The 22,637-nt window shown below is 39.4% G+C and overlaps 1 protein-coding gene across 1 annotated transcript in view; it reads right to left on the reverse strand.

The window, feature by feature from the left end:
• Positions 1–4,024: 4,024 nt before the first annotated feature.
• Positions 4,025–22,637, reverse strand: part of CCNB3 (cyclin B3) — a gene marked incomplete at its 5' end in the record, with an annotated part of 65,052 nt that continues 46,439 nt past the window's right edge. Inside the window, 5 exons of the mRNA XM_081081873.1 lie at positions 4,025–4,316; positions 4,538–4,671; positions 7,802–7,951; positions 8,831–8,986; positions 12,454–12,591. Of these exons, the coding sequence (XP_080937999.1) occupies positions 4,244–4,316; positions 4,538–4,671; positions 7,802–7,951; positions 8,831–8,986; positions 12,454–12,591 (651 nt within the window). The 3' untranslated portion in view covers positions 4,025–4,243. The remainder of the gene's footprint in view (positions 4,317–4,537; positions 4,672–7,801; positions 7,952–8,830; positions 8,987–12,453; positions 12,592–22,637) is intronic.

The following is a 22,637-nucleotide window of genomic DNA, read 5'->3' on the forward strand; positions in this document are numbered from 1 at the left end:
TCTGTGTGAGATGCCAGACTCAGAGTTGGAGGTCTCCAGCCCTGCAGGCCCCAGGGGTGCTCTCTTACTCCATGCAGCAGTGGCTGAAGGGACCAAATTTCCACCTGTGTGGACGAGGCTGATTTGACTGGGACTGGTGCCGACTCAGAACCAAGGCCAACCTTCCAAACAGCCTAATCCAGGGGGCCAGTTTTGCGTCAACAACATCTTTGCATCACTGGCATCTTACTACGTAAGTGGCCGAGGTATCAACATGGAGTCAGCTGAAGAAGATGGCGACTGAGGCCAAGCATATGTTAGCAAAGCAAGTGGAAGCTATGCTAGCGTTGGTGAACTGTCAGTTTTCTGTAAAATCTTGCGGAGCTAAATCTAAGGACTCTGAGTAAGATATCCTGAAAATGTTAACATGTTTGTAGTTTTGTTTTGCATTGGTATTGCTTTGTTAATAGCCAGAAGTCTGTTTTGATGTTGCTGAATAATTTGTTTAGAGTTTTTTGATAATGTAAATAGAAGTGTTTAAAAACAAAAGAAAAGGGGGATACAGTGTTTTGGACAGGTTCAAGCCTTGGACTGAGGAGAGCGCACAGTCCTCTCATTGCCATGTGAAAGTCCCAGCTTGGAGGGCAGAGCCCTCCCAGCACAATTATAGCCAACAGCTATAGTTGTAAGCTTGAACCTATGGTCTGAACACGTGGCCCCACGTGCCTGAGTGATGTGGGCTTTAGATAGAGTTCAGGTGCATGTAGTTGAGTAGCATTGAAACTCACGAGAATGCTGTAAACAACTTGATTACACCCTTACTTTGCCCCGTGGCATCTGCTATAAAATAAAGACACGGCTTGTGGGCGTTGGCACTGTCTCTCCATCAGAGGAGCAGCATCCCACCGAGACTCAGCTTTCATTCTCTTGTCTGTCTTTTCTAAGCCTTTCAGCCGCCCCCACTCGGGTCACTGAACCAGGCTGAGCTGGCATGGCACGTAAAGCGTCCTGGGGCTGAGTATGCCATGGCTGTGCCAGCTCGCCACACTGGCAAGGATGTGGAGAAAAGTTAACCCTATTACACTGCTGGTGGGAATGCAGACTGGTGCAGTTACTATGGAAAACAGTATGGAATTTCCTCAAAAAAAAAAAAAAAAGGAACTGCCCTTTGACCCAACGATCACACTTCTGGGAATATATCCTAAGAATCTTGAAACACCAATCAGAAAGACTATATGCATCCATATTTCATAGCAGTGTTTTTTAATAAAAGTTAAGATCTCAAAACAGCCCAAGTGCCCATCAGTAGATGAGTGGATACAAAACGCTGTGGTACATCTACACAATGGGATACTATGTGGCTATCTGAATTTCCTTGTGCATTACCAGGATATAGAAATGTGCTTGATTTTTTGTGTGTTGACCTTGTGTTCTGTGACCTTGCTGAACAAAAATATTAGTTCTAGGAGGGTTTTTTGTGAATTCTTTGAGATTTTCTACACATATAATTATGCCATCTCCAAAAAAAAAGTCAATTTCATTTCCTCCTTTGCAATCTGTATTCTATTTCTTTTTCTTATCTAATTGCAACTTCTAGTATAATGTTAATAGGTCTGATGAGAGTAGACATCCTTGCTTTGTTCCTAATCTTATGGGAAAGTATTCAGTCTTTCACCATTAAATATGATGTTACATGAAAATTTTTGGTGACAGCCTTTATCAGGTTGAGGAAGTCTCTATTTTTAGTTTGTTGATCATTTTTGTCATGGATGAATGCTGAATTTTGTCAAATGATTTTACTGCATCAATTAATAAGTGATATTTCTTCTTTAAACTGTAAATATGGTTGATATCCTAGACATTTTGAATATGACATTATGAAATTGCTTACATAAATTGTATAGAAAACATTTACATTTTTACTTTAGCGATCAATCTGATTTTCAGGCCACAGATTCTCACCAGCTTTCTGTGGGCTGAAGGCTCAATGTCAGTTCAGTCTTTAAAGCCTTTGCAGTATTTGTCAGGTCTGTCTGGTGTGTGTGTGTGTGTGTGTGTGTGACTAAGCGGTTAGTCTAGAACCAGATGTGCTGTGTAATTTCCAGGACCTCTAAATAATAAATCTTAACTCTTTCAAAATTTCCTATTGGTTATTGCTGAGAGTGTCTCTCGGTCATAATAAGAAATACAAAGGTCAGTCCAGCCACAACATTGGTTATTGATAGGCTGAGACTGGTACAAAACACATGATTAGAATATTTAATATGGTTAAGATGGCAATGATCTCCAAATTGATCTATAAATTCAATGCAATCTCTTTCAAAATCCTAGCTTTCTTTTCAGAAATTGACAAGCTGATGCTAAAAAAAATAAGAAAAAAGAAAAATCACATAGAAATGTGAGGGACCCAGAATAACCAAAACAATCTTGAAAAGGAGGAAGTTGGAGAACGTACATTTCCTGATTTCAAAATTGACTACAAAGCTACAGTAATCAAAGTGGTGTGTTACAGGCATAAGGATAGGTATATGGGTAAATGGGATACAATTGAGAGTCCAGAAATGAGCTCTCAAATTTACAGTCAATTAATTTTCAATAAGGGCACTAAGATCTTTTTCAACAAATGGTGGTGGGGCAACTGGATATCTATCTACATGCAAGAAAATGAAGTTGGACCACTATGTCACACCATATATAAAAATTACTTCAAAATAGATTTAAGGCCAAAATGTAAGAGCTAAACATATAAAACTACTAGACAAAAAAAAATGGGAGTAAATCTTCATGACCTTGGATTAGAAATGTTCTGATTAGACCAATCAGAACAGTTGCCAGCTCTAGTGGTCTTCTGCTGTGACAGACATTACTTGTTTCAGTGGCTAGATTGTGGGGCAGACCCAGAGGTCCTAGAGGCAGTGTTTCTCTATCAACTGGAACAGGATGTTCAAATCCTCTGTGAACAAATGAGATAGCTGTACCAGTACACATCACCCCAAAGACTAGATATAGATAGATAGATAGATAGATAGATAGATAGATAGATAGATATAGATAGAGCGATCTCACCTGAGGATATGTATTGATTTTTAGAGAGAAACATTGATTCATTGCTTCCCATTGCACCCTGACTGGGGATCAAATCCATAACCAAGGTACATGCCCCAATCAGGAATCAACCCACAACCTTTTGTTATATGGGACAACGTTCCAACCAACCGAGCCACCTGGCCAGGACAGAAATTTCTCCTCTTGACAGAAGATAAAGGCCATAAGATTTCAGCATGTCACTCCAAGCAGTTTTTTTTATTTGATTTAAACTCTAGAAAACTGCCGAACTATGAAAATAGGGCTGTCTTTGGGTGAAAATCCTGATCCCTGCCTTTTCATCGTCTAGGAAGAAGGAAAGAAAACAAACGACATAAGATATAGACCAAAGGGTATTTATTGGTCCAGATCTAAACACTGAGGCCTGTCTGTCAAGTAAAGTTCTCCCTCCTTAGACTGGGCACTACCACCCAACCCCAGCACCACTCCAATGATCCTCCTTCTACAGGCACATCCATCAATTCACACCTAAATCAACTCAATTCCTACACCCCTGAAGTGACAGACTCCAACAGAGGAAGAAATTGGATAAGCTAGACTCTGAGGCACAACCTTTACTAGACAGGCGGGTGGAATCCTTGGGCTATGCAATAGTATATAGAGAACAGACTGACAGCTATCAGAGGGAAGGGGGTTGGGGACTGGGTAAGAAAGGTGAAGGGATTAAGCAAAGGAAATAAAGAAACTCATGGACACAGACAACAGTATGGTGTTTGCCAAATGGGGGGATGGGGAGAGGTAGAAAAGAGTAAATGGGGGATAAATGGTGATGGAAGGAGACTTGACTTGGTGTGGTAAACACACAACACAATATACAGATGATGTATTGCAGAATTGTATACCTGAAACCTATAGAATTTTATTAACCAATATTGCCCTAATAAATTCAATTCAATTTTTTATTTTTTTTTACATAAAAAAGGGGAGGTGAGCCATTTTAGCAACAAATATTAATTTTTTATTATATTTCTAAATAAATACTACAATACTTTTTTCTCTTACATAAAAAAACTTAAACACTTAAACATTTATAACATTCAGTTTTGGAAAAGACAAACAGGGTAAAAATGAAGAAAAGTGATCAAAAAAATTTTTTCAAAGACAGAATAAATATAGCCTGGTTTATATGCTGCCAGAGTTCTAGGCCCTCATTTCAGAATTAGCGGGAGTGAAAAATTTCCTCCAGCTTCAACTTGTCCAAGGGGGGGATTTTGGTGACTTCATAAAAGTTCCTGCAAAAGGAAGAGACATCTGCTCAGTATAAAATAGCCAAAGCAAGCAGGCTTCATGGAATAAGTGGGAGATAGGGCCCTTGGTTCCCTATCTTGCTTTAACCCTGGAGCAGAAAGTAAGGTAAAAAGTACCTCAATCTTTCTTTTTCCTGAGGCAAGGATAGTCTGGGCCTCCCCATGACTGAGCACAAACCCAACCTCATCTGGAGCTTGGTACTTACGGGTGAGAATACTTGAAACACACAGTCTTGAGCCTATCATTGCAAGGATACAAAGTCAGCAGCGTGTTAAGTTTTTTGACCAAGAGGTAAAGATCAGAGATCACGTAGTCAAAGTGATAATTCAGGAAATAAGTCTGAAAGAAGCAACATAAACAGTGACTTTTATGACAGGAAGCAGACCCTTCCTCTGTGTCTACTATCCCAAATCCAAACTTCCTATCCATGGTATAGAAAGGGAAGAGAGTGAAGGACTCATACGTCATAGACACTGACCAATTATTACAGGAGAATAGGTTCCAGCCACAAACTAGTGGTATGGCTATATTCATATGTACCAGTTGGATATTAGCCCTGGCCATAGATATTCAGGTATGCTGAAATCCACTACCAAAAAAATCCAAGGAACATGACTGACTTTGTAATTTACTCACTTTCAGATCAAGAACCAATGGACAGGCAAACCTCAGAACAAACTTGAGCTCCCAACTCAACAGCCAACAGAAACTTATGGCTGTTCCTTGTCTCTGGATCTACCAGCTATCATTCCATGCATCCATTTTCTCATTCAATTTGAAGGATGCCTACTATGTGGCAGAAGCAATATAGCAACGTATTTAAGAGCAAATGTTCTGGAGGCAAACTACTGGGGTTCAAAATCTATTTTAACTAATAGTCTGGCCTTAAATAGGGAATGGTAAGAGATGTAATTTAACTCTAAGAGATGGTTATTTAACTTCTTGGTGCCTCATTTTACCAATGGGGATCATTATAGTAATTACATTGCATGATTAAATGAGTTAATATATACAAAGCACATGTAACAGTCTAGCATATAGTAAGTGCCTAAATAATGCTACCTAGGATTAATATTATTAGACAGGCATGCACAGAGAGAATTACAAAATGTGTGGAAAGTGCTATGATGGAAGTGAACATAGGGCGCTGGAGGCAAAGGGCAACAAGACCCATGAACTCTGGCTAGGAGAGTAACAGAAAGCTTCATAGAGGAGGGGACATCTATAATGAGTGTTGAAAGTCAAGTAGGAGCTCCACAGGTAGAGAAAGGAAGATTTATTCTATAATACAGTGATTTTCTAAATATATCTTAAATTAGCCCGGCTGGCATGTCTCAGTGGTTGAGCCTCAACCTGTGAACCAGGGGGTCATGGTTCGATTCCCAGTTGGGGCACATGCCTGGGTTGAGGGCTTGATCCCCAGTGTGGGGCATGCTGGAGGCAGCTTATCAATGATTCTCTCTCTCATCATTAATGTTTCTATCTATCCCTTTCCCTTCCTCTCTGAAAGTAATAAAAAAATATTTTTAAAAAATAAAAGTATCTTAAATTATTTCCCCAAACCCCCTTTTAAAAAATATCTTACCTGGAAGCCCAAACATCTTACCTGGAATTGGAGGCAAAGGCTAAGAAGCCCACTAATTTGAATCCCCTTATCTTTATATGGCCCCGGAGACACTTCTACAGGAATCCCAGGGCTCTACTGAATACTGTTTGAAAACCACTGCCACAGGCAAAGGGCAGTCATTAGCATGCAGAACAGGGGAGTAACATGTGGTAACACATTATATTTAGTGTGTTAAATAAGATTAGTGGCCCCATTGTCACTGCACCAGTTCAGGCCCAAAAGCTTCACCTTGACTATTACAAAAGCTGACTTGCCAGTGTTGCCACTCTTACACTATCACCTGGTATACCTTCTATACTGCTCTACCAGTACTATTTCCAAAACACACAAACAGGAACACCCCTGCCTCAAAAACTTCCAGTACCTTAGTATAAAATGGATCTCTCAACATGATATCAAAGGTCTTTTAAAATCTGAACATATCCTACCATTCTGGTCTCATCTCTTACGATTCCCTATTCATAAAGCCTTTGCTCTATCCACAGGAAATGCATTATTCTGCTCCCTATACATTACACCCTTTAATTGTTGCCTTCACATCTTTTCAATTATTGTTCACTCTACCTAGAATGTCTCCTCTCACGGGTTCCTTTCAAGAGTCAATTCAAAAGTCACCTTCTTTGTGAAACCTTTCTTACCTATAGAAGCAGGATATATAGCATAGAGGATTGTGGAATCCAGACTACCAGGATTCAGATCAGGGTTGACATTTAGCTGATACTCACTGATACAAGCATGCCATGTGTTTAAACACTGAAATATTTCTATACTGGTTGGCAAGAAATTTGTTGCCCTGAGCCACTCAATTGCCCCTCTCAAGTACCTACCAGATTTACCAAGGATCCATGGGTCAGAGCCTGGCTCGGAATGGGGCCTCTAGGACCATGGCTCCAGAGCTATGGCCACACCCATTCTGATTATGCAGTACTGGTTGTACACCACTCCTAGTTCTGCCTCTCCCTAGCAAAACATGGGAATGTATTTCTTATCTATAAAATAGGGATAATACTGATCTTGTGGGGTTACTGTAAAGATTAAATGAGTTCATACAAAGTGCTCAGATCACCAAGCACTCAACTTATATAAACACAACTGTTTATAGAGTTCTTTCTCAGTACACAGAAGCTTTCCCATCAGTAGTGGCTCTGGGATTTCTAAGTTGGAGGGGCTCAGGGATGATTGGGAAGAGCATGCACATTTGTTAGCATACTCTTTCTATTTGGATTGTATGTTACATATCAGTAAAAATTCATAGTTCTCTGAAGTTGATTTTCATAATTTTTCATAAAATTTAGAAAGCATCAAACATGAGTTTTATTTCTATTAGGGAAGGAGGCTCTGGGGCCTTCCTCTTTAGAAAATAACAACACTATAGTATACCTGTAAGTCCCCTATTACACATGGACAGTTACTTTCACTACTCTGTTCTCTGGGTCAGTGCTTCAAATTCCATTCTAACAAGCTCCCTCAGGGGGTAACCTTGCTGAAGGGACTACAAGGGGCAGAAATGAAATGGGGTCAGGTAGGAAGTGGGCCCAACCCAGCCATGCTGCAACCAGAATAATTTCACATTAGTTTGTTTTGTGATATCGGGCTTTCAGATAAGCTTTCCTTGGAACAAAGCATACTGTGACTAAGAAAAATGGTACCAAATACTTCACAACAATTGCTATAGAAACACTTTAGGCAGCCAGGACCCTAATGTTGAGGTGTCAAAGAATTCATAACTGTGGGTATATGGCAGATTTGGCACTAAATGTCCCACAGCCTTAATTTACACCTTCCTTCTCAGCCAACCCTGTGCTTCTGAATCCCAACCCCATGCCCCTAGCCAGTGTTTACCAAGTTTCCAAGCTTCGTCATGTGGAGGGCCAAAAGAAAGGAAGCAGCAGCTAGATTGGAACCCTTTTCCTGGATGAAGTCATATTCATGCAGGGTCAACTCACAGATGAATCGAGATAAGACCACTGTTCTAATGTTGACATGAATATTCTAAAGAGAGCAAAAAGATCATTTCAGCAAGCAATGTAGAAAACCAGAACTAAGCAGAAGACCCCCTTCACCTACTCTCTCCAGTTATCTCACCTCAGGCCTAAATGGCTCTCTGCCTGAACAATGTACTTCTCCTACCATCATGGTTCACACCAAGGCACTCTACCCTTGAAAGCACAGACTCTTAAGCAGGGGGAAGGGAGGCAATTCTGAAATCAGCACTAGAATTCACTACCTTCATGGTTTGTAACCAAATTACCAAATGTATTTGTGGTACCTTTTCATCTACTCTTTATGTACAAGTCATCGTTTGAAGGGCCAAAGCTTTCCAACTATAACTTTGCAGCTGGTTCCACCCTAGGATGTGTTCCATGCTCCATAATAACTCTCTCCCCTTTCTTGTTTGTATCTTTTTTTTTATTATAGCCTATAACACACACACACACACACACACACACAGAGAGAGAGAGAGAGAGAGAGAGAGAGAGAGAGAGAGAGAGAGAGAGAGAGAGAGAAGGTACACTTGTAGAATTCAATGAATAATTATGAAGTGACTTCCCCTGTAACCAATATTCAGGTGAAGAAAGAGAACTTTGCAGCATCTCCCCCAAAGTTCTTGTGTCCTTTCCTCATAAAAGAATTTTATCTCCTTCCCCTACTCTGCCCTCACCGCAAAACTTTACAGGCATACTACACAAACCTCCAATTTTCTTCCTCCTACACTTCATAAAGATTGCTAATCTAGGAGAGTCAGATTGAAGAAGAAATTCCTCTGTCCCCAATTGTCTCTTTCCCTTTACCTACCACTCAAGCAGTCACTCTTGGTATGGAAGAGACAAACCTAGCAGGAAGAAGGGGGATATGCCTTCTCTCTCTTACCATAGAAAATATGCGCAGAAAATGATAGGCGACAGGAATGTTGATTTCAAATTTGAGGGTACTCAGAATGCTGATTTCCATGGCAACCATCTCATGTCGCTGAAAACCCTCTCTACGGGACTGCAGGAATCGATCCAACTTAGGTCGGCCGGTCTCCTACAGGTGGAGAGAAGAGACAGTCACACCAGGCCAAGACAGCCCACTCCTCTGCTTGGAGATGAAAAGCAGAGGGGAAGGGGTTGAAGGATAGCAGGTAATAACATTTCCTGGAATAAACCTTTAGGTTAGCTCTGAGAGCCAGCTTCTGGTTGATTTGAGTGGCCCATCTGAAACACAAAATCAGAAATACAGGAGAGATCTGCTTCAAAACTGCACCACTAGAAAAAGGATAGGGCCTCTGGGGATGGATTCTTACAGTGTTGGAAGCACATAATACGGCACAAGAGCTGGGATCAGTGGTCTCTCTTTTAATGGGTGAGAGCCAGGAATAGGAAATCTAAGGTCTACTCTGGGGGAAGGGAAGAAAAGAGGCCACAAAAAGGGGAGTTAGAGATGAAAGGTAAGTCCTCACTATGTGTCCTAGTCTAAGGAATAAATAAGGATGTTTGGGAAGGGGCACCACTGGAGTAACAGGCAGTGAGAGAGAGGCAGGTACAGAAAGAGCCTAAGCTGAGACTGAGGACGACAGGGGGTGGGGGATGTGCATGGGGGTCAGACTGGGGGGATCCAGGCCAGCCCAAGGGTGAGAAGAACCCTATCTGTGAGTACCTTCCCACGCCCCACCCTCTGCAGACTGAACCTTGATTATGGGGAGAGGACTGGAGGCAGAAAGACCACTGAATTTTCTCTCTAGAACAGCCGTTCTCAACCTGTGGGTCAACACATATATAATTACATATTGTTTTTGTGATGAATCACTATGCTTTAATTATGTTCAATTTGTAACAATGAAATTGGGGGTCACCACAACATGAGGAACTGTATTAAAGGGTCACGGCATTAGGAAGGTTGAGAACCACTGCTCTAGAAGCATCCACCTGCCTACCCCAGCCTTTAATTCAAACTTTTCTCTGTCTCTCTAGTTTCAGATCACAAACTGGATTAACCCTCTGGTTTTTCAGACAGGAAATTGGGGCCCAGAGAGAAGAAGTAACTTGCTCAAGTTCACAAAGCAACCTAGTGGTTAAGACCAGGGCAAGACATTCTCTTCCATTTCTCTACTCACCACTGGTTCCTTTCTTCTCTTCTCATACCATCTCCACACCTCCCCTTGCAAAAGTCTTTCTGTACTTATAAATCCTGTGAGGGGAAGACCTCCTTCAACAACAACAAAAAACTTAGTGGGGGGCCCTTTGTCCTGGCAAACAAGAGAGACATGCTCCTGGTTCCAAGGTTCGCTGAGAACAGCCCCCTCTCACTCTCCTCCTCCCTCCTGCTCTCTAGGGACCCACACTGCTTTTTGAAAAATTTGTTTTTATTGATTTCAGAGCGGAAGGGGAAGAGAGAGAGAGAGAGAGAGAGAGAGAGAGAGAGAGAGAGAGAGAGATATCAATGATGAGAGTGAACCATTGATGGGCTGCCTCCCACAGGAACCTGGGACCTTTCAGTCTGCAGGCCAACGATGCTCTACCCACTGAGCCAAACGGGCCAGGGCCCCAGCTGCTTTTTTAAGGGGGCATCGCTGGGGTAACCGGCAGTGGGAGAGAGGCCAGCATTTTTACTCAAGCCATAAAAATGGCCCTAGGTGGGGAAAGGGAAAGGGGGAAGGGAGAGAGGCAAGAAGAGAGGAGGAGGTGGGACAAGGGAAAGAGCCAGGGAAATTGTAAGCTAGCAGTGGAGGAAATGAGCCAGAAAGGGAAGCAGTAAGGGAGGGCATGAGAGAAGAGGAGGGCAGAGAGGGAGAAAGGGGAAAATGAGACTAGGGAGCAAAGGAGGAAAGGATAATGGAAGGGAGCAAGTAAGAGTGAGTCGGGGAGAATTAGCCAGGAAGCAAGAAAGAGAGGAAGCTATTGGAGAAGGAGCAGAGAGGAAGCATGGAGGAGGGGGAGCAAGGGAACCAGAGAGGTGGATAGGGAAGGAAATGAGCCAGAGAGGGAAACAATGAAGCAGAGAACAAGGGAGGGGGAAGAGAGAGAGGAAGCAAGAAAAGAAGGAGACTAGGGAGTGAGGGTGGTAGGTAGGGAAGGAAGGAAGGAAGGAGCAAGAGAGGAGAGGAGAGAACAAATTAGCAAAAAAAAGGGTGGAGGAGGTAGGGTAGGGGGAAGCCAAGGAGAGGGTAGGAGCAAGGCACAAGGGAAGTAAGGTGGGGGAGGTAGGGACAAATTAAGGGAGAGGAGAGAGGATGAGATGGAGCAGAGAGAGTTTGCAAGAGAAGGGGAGGAGAGGGGGAGGAGAGGGGGAAGAAGGAAGGAGGATGGAATAGGACCTGAGGAAGGAAGGGTGTGAGGGTAGGAAAGTGGCAGGGAGGGAGACAGAGGAATGAGGGTTACAAAGGTGGGAGGAAGGGAAGGAGGAAGGGGACCAGTGAATTAAGGACGGGTGGAGTAGGGAGTGGAACAAGGAAGTAAGTGAACAGGTAAGAGAGTGAGAAAGAGAGGGAGCCAGAAAGGAAAGAAAAAAGCAAGAGGGAGGAGCCAGTATGGATTGAGTGAATACACAAAGTAGGGACGGTAAAATCGAGGGATGGATTAAGAGAAGACTGGAGAAAAATTGTTAGAAAGTGAGGACATAGTGAAGTTAGGGCTTAAGTGATAGAACACAGAAGTGAGATGAGGGCAAGGACAGCAAGAGAGGGAGGGAGAGAAGGAGGGAAGAGCAAAAAAGAGAGGGTTGGAGTTTGGGAGGGAGGTACTGAAGGACTAGGTAGGAAGTGAGTGAGCAAAGGAGGAAGGAAGGCAGGAAGTGAACTAGAGATAGAGCTGTAGAGGGAGGGAGCTGGCAGAGGAACACAAAAACAAACACAGTTCTAAACCTCTTTGAACTCAGTAAAAGTAGCTACTACCTTTCTGCTCCTAAACCCTAAGGTTTCATACAACTAGCCTATCTGAAGGAAAAATGGGAATTGTACGAGATCATTTAAAATCTAAAGAAGAGGAAAGAATCAGAGAAATTATAATTTCCTTTATAATTATGATTATAAAGGAAAGCGCAGCTACTTGCTTTTATACTACCACTTCAAAAATAACTATTTCACTTAGACTCACTACCAGGCCATTTTCTCTTAAATGTCTCCAGCACCCAGGTTTGGAAATTCTTTCTTATATATACAATTCAAGACTCCACTTGAAAGAGATGGAGTTGGTGGTGGGAAGAAGAAAAGGAGGGTGGGGCGCAGAGAATCTAACAACCCATTAAATAGGCACACACCCACATATGTATATATTAGAGAAAATGGAAGACTCTTGTTGATTCCAGAAAACAAATACACCACCACTGCCACCTAACACCAGCTTCCCTGCTGGGGAAGATAGATTAAAAAATTAGTAAGAAATATTATTTTCATACAGACATAGGTACAAATATATATACACATACACATATACACACATATATAGGCATGTGGATACATATGACTTGGATAGAAATCTGATTGATTAGTTCTCTCCAGGTCCTATGGACTCAACCTCAAGTTTTGCTGCAATCAGAAAAGCAGTGGCACCAAGGAGTTGCAGATTCTCTTCCTTGCATTTTCTCTTCATAAGGTAGTGATCCACCAGCTTCACTGCCAAGTAGAGAGACTCATGATTCAGATTACAGTTAACCTGGAGGAATACATAAACAGGGCAAAAATCTGCATATTGTCCAGCTCCAAAATCAAAATCATATTTACATAAATCTAACTACCTGGTCTGTGGCATTGAGCACAGTAGAGCTACCAGACCTGGCCAGCTGAGATTCAACTATGAATATGGGAACTAGTTCAGGTAGGTGCCTGAATATATATATATATATATATATATATATATATATATATATATCCTGTGACTCTGAGAATGCTGGCATTATCTATCCCTAACTTTGGGTAGGTAACCAGTCTTATAAGTCAGAGAGAGGCTCTGCCTTCTCTAGGAACACCCTGAGTGAACAGACCTCTCTCCTTGATCTCCAAATACATACTTGATATTCTTGCGTTCCCTATTTGCTACCACCTTGTACAGTGAATTCCCAGAAGAAATCATGTTTATTTAGCTCTGAAACAGAGACTTGTTTTATTTATTAGTTTATTCATCCATTATAACCTATTAGAATGTATAGATTGGGAGCAAGTACCAATAGCACCATTTGGAAGTGAGCTGAGGGGCTGAAGAAGCCAGAATGAGATTAAAGAATTAATCTCCCTTCTTTTATTTATCCTGCCCTCACCAATTCCAAAAAACCATCTCCTATAAAAGTAGTCCCAGAGTTAGTGTTCGCATCTATATAGCATCTTTATAAAAATTAGAAATAAGGTAACTTCTTTGGGTGAATTCAGCCCTGAAGGCATACATCTTATCAAGTAGATAGTACCTTTATATGAATTAGCAAAAGGTACCCCTGCCTCACGGCATAGCAGCCCCACAGCCAGAATGCACAGCTTGGCAAACAAGAATATAGCTGGATTCCAGTGTCTGCTTTTGCCTTCACTAAAGGCAACGTATAGCCACAATTTGCAGTGTACACAGGGGTCCTACTCAACCCTCCATGATGCTTCTTCCTCACAATCCCTTGGGGTCTTAGGGTTTGAAAACAATAAGATCTATATTTGTCCAACAGCTCAACCAATGCCTGAACCCTCTCTTTAATGTCTCTACCAAGTAGTTGTTCAGTTCCTGCCATAAAACCTCCAAATACAGCCCAATCTCTCCTCTCCTTGAATAGTTTTAACAGAAAAATCTTCCTTATATTGAGTAAAAAAAAATCCTCCCTGTAAGTTTCACTTACTTCATTGGGATTCCTTTTATTTAGGCTACTCTTACTGACTAGAGCAGGGGTGGGCAAACTTTTTGACTCGAGGGCCACAATGGGTTCTTAAACTGGACCGGAGGGCCGGAACAAAAGCATGGATGGAGTGTTTGTGTGAACTAATATAAATTCAAAGTAAACATCATTAGATAAAAGAGTATGGTCTTTTTTTTTTTTTTAGTTTTATTAATTTCAAACGGCCGGATCCGGCCCGCGTGCCGTAGTTTGCCCACGGCTGGACTAGAGCCTAGTTGACTACAAAGTAGGTCAATAAGAAGCTTTGGAGAAGTGGATGTATATTAGCATACATGAATGATTATTAGAAGATGGTTGCATACATTGATTTAGCAATAGATATATTAAGCTTTTAAATAACAGAAATACCAAAAAGCTGTTCCTATTGTTCCTAGGATATGGCCTTGGATATTCTCAGAAATTGCCTTCGTTTCCTATTACTGCTGTAATAAATTATTACACACTTAGTGGCTGAAAATAACACAAATCCATTATCTTACAGATCTGGAGTTCAGAAGGTCAAAATAGTACTCACTGGGTTAAAAAAAATCAAGGTGTTAGCAGGGCTATGTTTTTTTCTAGAGGGTCTAAATGAAGAATCCTTTGTCTACCTTCTAAAGGATTCCTGCACTCCTTGGTTTGGGGTCCCTTCCATCTTCAAAGCCAGCAATGGCCAGCTGAGTCTTACTCACACTACATCATTTTCTGACTTCCTCTTCCACAATTAAGGACTCTTGTAATTACACTGGGCCCACTTGGATAATCAAGGGTAATCACCATCTTAAATTCAGTTTATTACAATCGTAATTCCATAGTCTACTTAATTTCCCTTTGTGAGTATGCAAAACACAAAGTTTATTCTTACATTATTATTTATTAATTATTGTATTATTTTCCATATGAACAACTGTAAACCTACTTTTGGCCACTCCTGTATTCACAGAGGATGTGGACATTTTATTCTGTCTACTACATTTTCCAAAGAAATGTCATTAAGAAAGGAAAGAGGAGAATTCATGCAGATGAAGGTTAATGACTACCACTTTAAATATCAAGAAATTGAGGTCAATTACAAAAAAAAAGAAAGTAGAAATGGAAATCAGCAATTCTCTGAGAATGATGCCTCTGTGAACAAATGACAAAATCAGTGCTTGTGTAGCCTCCTGCCAGTACTTCACATAGGCACTTGGCCACCCATGCAGCAGATTGTTATCAAATGGAAACACCTAAAAGTGTGGGTAATACCTGAATGAATGGTTGAAAATTGGAGTCAATAAATATTTAAATCAGCAGCTGTCAGTTACAGCAATCCTTCTTCCTTGAATGTAAGACATTCTAACATAATTCTTCTAACATAATTCTACCACTTGGGACTACCCAAAATAAGCTAATCCTTCTTGTGACAGCCCTTCAACTAGGGCAGGGGTGGGCAAACTTTTTGACTCGAGGGCCACAATGGATTCTTAAACTGGACTGGAGGGCCGGAACAAAAGCATGGATGGAGTGTTTGTGTGAACTAATATAAATTCAAAGTAAACATCATTACATAAAAGGGTACGGTCTTTTTTTTTTTTTAGTTTTATTCATTTCAAACGGGCCGCATCTGGCCCGTGTGCCATAGTTTGCCCATGGCTGATCTAGGGGGACATCTGTGATAATGTCAACAATAAAAAATAAATTTAAAAAAAACAGTTATTATGTCTCATATAAATCTCCATTCTAGACCAAATAACTTGACTTCACATGATACGGTTTTCTGTTCCCTCAGCATCAGGCTCCAGATGAAGACCCTAACTTTGTGCCAATTAGAGAAGAGTGGCAGTGCTCTGGGTAATTTCAAACAGCTACAACAAATGTAGATAAGAAACCTTTTAGCACAGTAGCAAGGTTCTCTTCCTTGTACTGACTTTGGCTAGCACACCCTTTCAATTCTTCATAAAGACTATTCTCCTTATCTGGAGATGGGTACGAAGAAAGAAAAGGGAAGTGATAAATAAAACTATAGAAAATATAAAGACTAATCTTAGTCTTGAACTAGAAGACAAATCTGACAAAATTCATCTTTTTAAAAAAATAATTCTTTATTGTTGAAAGTATTACATAGGCCCCCATCTTTCCCCCATTGACCCCCTCCAGCCCGCCCCCTCCTGACCCCCAGGCCTTCAGTACCCTATTGTCTGTGTCCATGGGTTATGCATATATGCATACAAGGTCTTTGGTTGATTACCTACAACCCACCTACCCTCTTTCGCCTTTCCTCTGAGATTAGGCACTCTGTTCCATGCTTCCATCTGACAAAATTCATCTTAAATTCCAAAAGTAAAAGATCATTTTCCACAGTGATGAATAAACAGAGACAATCAACCAGATATATGAAAAAGGACAAGTAATTTTTCAAGGAGAAATGTTCTGAAGAATTAGAACAAATGTCTACTTATGAAACCATTTTATTCCACAAAACTGAAATAAACTTTTAAAAATTACACTCTCAACAAGATCTGAGAGGATATTGAATCCAGGAAAAGAGAACACTGGGATCCAGAATGTCTAGTTTCTGGTGAAAAGGCAATTACTTAATTTAAAAATGTAATAAAGGCAGTGAACAGTATATTCATAATCATGACAACAAACAGATAAATGATTTCAAAGGAATTCTCCCAGAACTGAGAGGTAATGAGTGAAAACTTGAGACACAAAGAGAATAGATTCTGGAGACACTCACTCACACTCATACACACACCATCAAAATGAGAGAAAAGGCAGAAGAGAAATAATAACAGATAATGTCTCTGAGCCATAGAAAGACTGAACCTTTAGATTGAATGAACCAACAAAATTAAGTAAAATAGGTCTACATCAAGAAAATTAAAAAATAATTATTTATATGGAAGGTAATGTATTAAACAATAATCTGGACCTAAAAGCCTAAAATTTTTGACTAACAATAAAAGAAGAAATAAACTAAAAATATATGATCACTTCTTTCATGAGGGGCAATTAATAGATCAGACACACCAAAGGGGTTAAATAACTAAATAATGTCTATATCCACATAATAGAATATTATATAGCAGTTTAAAAGGTAGATCTATATTTAAAAGGAAAGATTATTAGGACTCATTCTTAAGAGAAAAGAGCAAGTTGCAGTGCAATATGTACAGCATGACTTATTCATGTAAGAAAAATACCATAAAACCCACTCATTAAAGAGTTGTATTTTATATGTGCATATATGCATGTATGTGGATGCATCCTTTTATTACTCATATAATTTAAGACTTTAAAGAAAGGATAGTCAAATATTAATAAAAATGATAAGACATGACATGCAAAAAGAGATCTGAAAGGATATACTCTAAACTATAGTTGTTACTTCTGAGGAATAAGAATAGAGGAAAGAAGTTGTTGACTTTATATACACACATATATACAAATATGTATATGAATACATGCATACATACTATAAACATGTTCATTTTGTAGTTTGTTTTTTTTAAAGTATACTGAGCAGAGAAGTTAAGGTGAAATGGAGGGGGTGAAGAATTGCCAGAAGAAATTAACTAAACAACAATGGTTGTGGGTGGTCCCCACATTGTTATAAGACTTTTTGATAAGTTAAGCAGAAGACAATAAATTAGCATATAAATTATATAAGAACTAGTGGCGCCCTAACCGGTTTGGCTTGGTGGATATAGGGTCGGCCTGCAGACTCAAGGGTCCCGAGTTGGATTCCGGTCAAGGGCATGTACCGTGGTTGTGGGCATATCCCCAGTAGGGGGTGTGCAGGAGGCAGCTGATCGATGTTTCTCTCTCATTGAGGTTTCTAACTCTCTATCCCTCTCCTTTCCTCTCTGTAAAAAATCAATAAAATATATATATTTTTAAAAATTTAAAAAAAAAGAACTAGTGGCCCGTTGCAAGAAGATTTGTGCAACAGGCCTTCCTTCCCCTGGCAGCCAGCACCGGTTTTCCTCTGGAACCCGGGACACAGGCCTTTGGTCTGGCCACAGCAGCAAGACTTGGCTTCTCTGCTCTGGTTGCTCACAGCCCCTCCTTTTTTTTTTCCAGCTCCTCGAGCAGAAGCCAGGGCTGGCTGGAAGCCTGGGTCACCCCTGGCGACCCAGGCCCCCAGCCCCTCCTTGAGCAGAGCCCAGGGCGGGCTGGAAGCCTGGGTTGCCCCCAGCAACCCAGACCCCCAGCCACTCCTTGAGCGGAGTCCAGGGCCGGAGGGAAGCTTGGCTTCCTCTGTCTCTGGGACCAACCCACGCCTCCTGCTCGCTCCAGCTCCATGGCCACTGCCATCTTCAGTCATCTTCAGTCTTCACTCCACGCTTGCGTATGCAAATTAACCGCCATCTTTGTTGGGTTAATTTGCATAGTCACTCTGATTGGCTGGTGGGCATAGCAGAGTGACACCAATTTGCATGTTTCTCTTTTATTAGTGTAGATTATTAAGCCAAAATTAATTGATATAATGATCTTTGTACCTATAGAGAATACATATTTTCTTCAAACATTAGTGATAAACCTCATTAACTTAAGAAAAGCAAAATTCATCATTCAGATCACATTCTTAAAACACAATGCAATAAATCTAAAAATTGGTAATAAAAATATAAACCAAACAAGCCAATGAAAAACAAAGCATTTGGGGGAAAAAGGTAAGCACTATTTCTTTAAGAAAAAAAACAAAACCGGAGTCAAAGAGGAAGTAAAAATTGCAATTACAGTTTATTGAGAAAAAACAAGATAGCTACAACACTGTCTGTCAAAACTAATGAGGTGTAGTCAGAACTGTTACTTAGAAGAAAATGTACAGTTTTGGAGCTTTTATTATGAAGTCAGAAATAACTAAAATAGACTATGCCTTCATTTCAGAAAGCTAGAGGAAAACAAAATAAATTTAAATAAAATATAAAGATGAAAACAGATGTTAATGAATTTTCTTTTTAATTTATTGATTTGAGAGAGACAGTAAGGGAGACAGAGACATACATAGATTTGCTGTTCCACTTATTTATGCACTTACTGGTTGATTCTTGTATGTGCCCTGAATGGGGATTGAACCCAAAACCTTGGCCTATTGGGATGACACTCTAACCAACTGAGCTATGCGGCCAAGGCTGAAATTTTTATTTTTATGTTTTTGAATTTTATATCTTATTTATTTATTTAAATTAAATCTTTATTGTTGAAAGTATTACATATATCCCCCTTTTTCCCCCATTGACCCTTTCTAGTTTGCCCCTGTCCCCTGTCCCAGGCCTTCACCACCCTATTCAGGGCCAAAATTTTTTAAAGAAAAAGATATACATTTATCCATGAGATGGTTCTTTTTTTAAAATATATTTTTATTGATTTCAGAGAGGAAGGGAGAGGGAGAGAGAGATAGAAACACCAATGATGAGAGAGAATCATTGATTGGCTGCCTCCTGAGTGCCCCCCACTGGGGATCAAGCCCACAACCCAGGCATGTGCCCTTGACTGGTATCGAACCCGGGACCCTTCAGTCCACAGGCCAATGCTCTATCCACTGAGCCAAACCAGCCAGGGCTATGAGCTGGTTCTTTGACCACAGAACTGAACAAAACTTTTATGAGGAAAAAAGAGTGTACATGCAACATTTTGAATGAGAAAAATAATTACAAAGGATAATAACAGAATACCATATACAATCTATGATAATAACTGTGAAACTATCCATTAAATGAATGATTTTAAAGGGAAATATAAACTACAAAAATGACTCAAGATTAGTAATAAAACCTTAGTAGGCCAATAACCATCAATGTTATTAGAAAATGTTATCAAAAAATGACACACACAAATAGCATCATGTATCAATGGGCTCATGGGTAAGCTCTTCTAGAAAAATAAACTTAGTAGTGTAGAAAAATTTCCCTAATTATATTAATAAGATAGAGCAATCCTTGTGCTAATCTTAATAAAAAATAGTACCCTCTACCACACTTATAAAGGAATCTTATTTGTGAATATAGAAGCAAAAAATCTAAATAAAAATATAAGCATATCAAATCCAAGAGCAACCTAAATAAACTGTGACTAAGTTCAGAAAAGTAGATGAATATGAAATAAATTTTAAAAATCAACTGCTTTTCCCATACACTAGCAATAAATTTAAAAATTAAAGGAAAAAGGTATCACTCATAACAATAAAAAAACTTCCCCAGTACCCAAGAAAATAAAAACTTTTTAAGTCAATGAGACCAATATGAAGAGAATCTTTAAAATTTTAAAATTGTAAAATAACAACTGGTAACTAAACAAACACAACCTAACTGGCTTGGAAAGTTCAAGATTGTCAAATCTGTGAATTCTCCCTGAATTAATCCCAATGGACTATTTTTGAAGAGTTGAAAAAATTATTCTGTAGCTCATCTTGAAGAATTAAATGTGTAAGAGCCATAAATATACTGTAAAATATAAGTAAAGGGGCAGTAAATGTCTTTCAAAGCTGTAACAACAAAAACAGCATACTACTGATGTTAGACTAGACAAACATAAACAAACCCACCTACATCTGATTAAAGATGTCATTTCAAACCAGTGGATGATTAAAACAAATAAATGGTATTAGAATAACTAGATAATCATTGGAGTGAGGTGTATAGATGCTGATATCAAACCAAAATAAATTCCAGGTAAAGATGTAAATGTGAACACAAAGCTATAAATGTTCTATTAAAAAATTCAAAGAAATCATAATTTACTAGTAATTACCACTAGAGAAGACTTTCCTAAGCAAGAAAGAAATTTTAAAACCTTGAAGGAACGAATAGACCTGACTACTTAAATGCCAATGCTCCTATACATAAACCTAAATTAACATATTAAAATTTTTCAGTTGGCAGATGGCAAAAAAATATAACACCCTATCCTTTGTTGGTAAGATTATGAGAAAACAATCACTTTCATTGAGTACTGGTAAAAGCACAAACAGGCATGACTCTTCTGAAGGACAGCTGCCTAATATGTACAAAAATTTGTAATGTGCATTGTTTTGATCTAATACTTCTATTCCTAGTAATTTATTCCAGAAAAATAATAGTACAGTTATGAACAATGCAAGTGTATGCATGTTCACTACAGGGATATTTCTAAGAGAAAATTTTGGAAATAAACTAAATGTCTAATAGGAGGTTGGGTAAATAATGAAAGTTGAAGAACAGAATACTATACAGTCAACAAAACGAATGCAGAAATATGTCAATTTTACTAGAAGATGTTCACAATTACATGAACATTGTTACAGGAGAAAAAATGCAAGTCACAAAACACTATAAAGAGGACATAACAATCCTAAATGTGTATGTTCCTAACAACAAATTTTCAAAATACACAAAGCAAAAAATGACAAAACTGAAAAGAGAAATAGAAAAGTTCACAATTATAGTTGAAAAATTCAGTACTTCTCTTTTAGTAACATAATTAGTACACAGAAAATCAGCAAAGATAATGCATAAATTAATAACAACATCAATCAACTGGATCCAACTGACGTAGAACACTCCATCCAACAGCTCATGGATTATTCCAAAAGGCAGACCATATTCTGGGTAATAAACCTTTTAAAATTGTTAATGAATTAAAATCATACATAGTGTTTTCTTTTACCATAATGGAGTTAAGATAGAAATAGATAGCTGAAACCGGTTTGGCTCAGTGGATAGAGCGTCGGCTTGCAGACTGAAGGGTCCCAGGTTCGATTCCGGTCAAGGGCATGTACCTGGGTTGCGGGCACATCCCCAGTAGGAGATGTGCAGGAGGCAGCTGATCGATGTTTCTCTCTCATCGATGTTTCTAACTCTCTATCTCTCTCCTTTCCTCTCTGTAAAAAATCAATAAAATATATTAAAACAAACAAACAAAAAAAAGAAATAGATAACAGAAAAATAATGGTGAAGACTCAAAACACTTGTAAGTTAACATGTTAAGCACCAAGCCTGTTTTGTCTTCCTTTCCGTTTAGCCCGCGATATCCAATTTTACCGATATGCTGGTGGCACCAGTGACTGACGAGGTCCAGATGGAAAGTATAGTGTCAGTCACAGGTGACTGACAAAGCGCTTAACGTGTTAAACAACAGACTTCTAAATAGTGCAAGAATCAATAAAAAGGAAGTCTCCCCAAATTTGTAACATGCATCTAAAGCAGTGCTTATGGAAAAATTTGTAGCAGTAAATGTTTATATTAGGAAAAAAGAAAGTTCTGATATCAATAATCTAAGCTTCTACCTTAAGCTATGAGAAAAAGCCCAGCCTGTGTGGCTCAGTGGTTGAGCATCGACATTTGAACCAGGAGGTCACTAATTCTAGTCAGGGCACATGCCCAGGTTGCGGGCTCAATTCCCAGCGTGGGGCGTGCAGGAGGCAGCCGATTAATGATTCTCTCATTGATGTTTCTATCTCTCTCTCCCTCTCCCTTCCTCTCTAAAATCAGTAAAAAATATTTTTAAAAAAGCAAATAAGAGCAAATTAAGCCCAAAGCATGAAGAAATGAAACTATAAAAATTAGAGCAGATATCATAACAACTGAAAATAGAAAAACTATAGAGAAAATGAATGAAACCAAAACCTGGTTCTTTGGGGAGTGGAAATCAATAAAATTGATAAGCTTCTAACAAGACTGATTAACTAAAAGATAGAAAAACAAATCACCAAGTATCAGGAATGAAAGAGTAAGTAATACAGGGAATACTATAAACAACTCTATGCACATAAATTCAACAACTTAAGATGAAACAGACCAATTATTTGAAAACTACAAACTACCAAAAGTCATCTAAATGACATAAATAACTTCAATAACCTTATAACTATTAAAGAAATTAT

The sequence above is a fragment of the Myotis nattereri genome (assembly GCF_964212035.1).
Source record: "Myotis nattereri genome assembly, chromosome: X".
Classification (NCBI taxonomy): domain Eukaryota; kingdom Metazoa; phylum Chordata; class Mammalia; order Chiroptera; family Vespertilionidae; genus Myotis; species Myotis nattereri.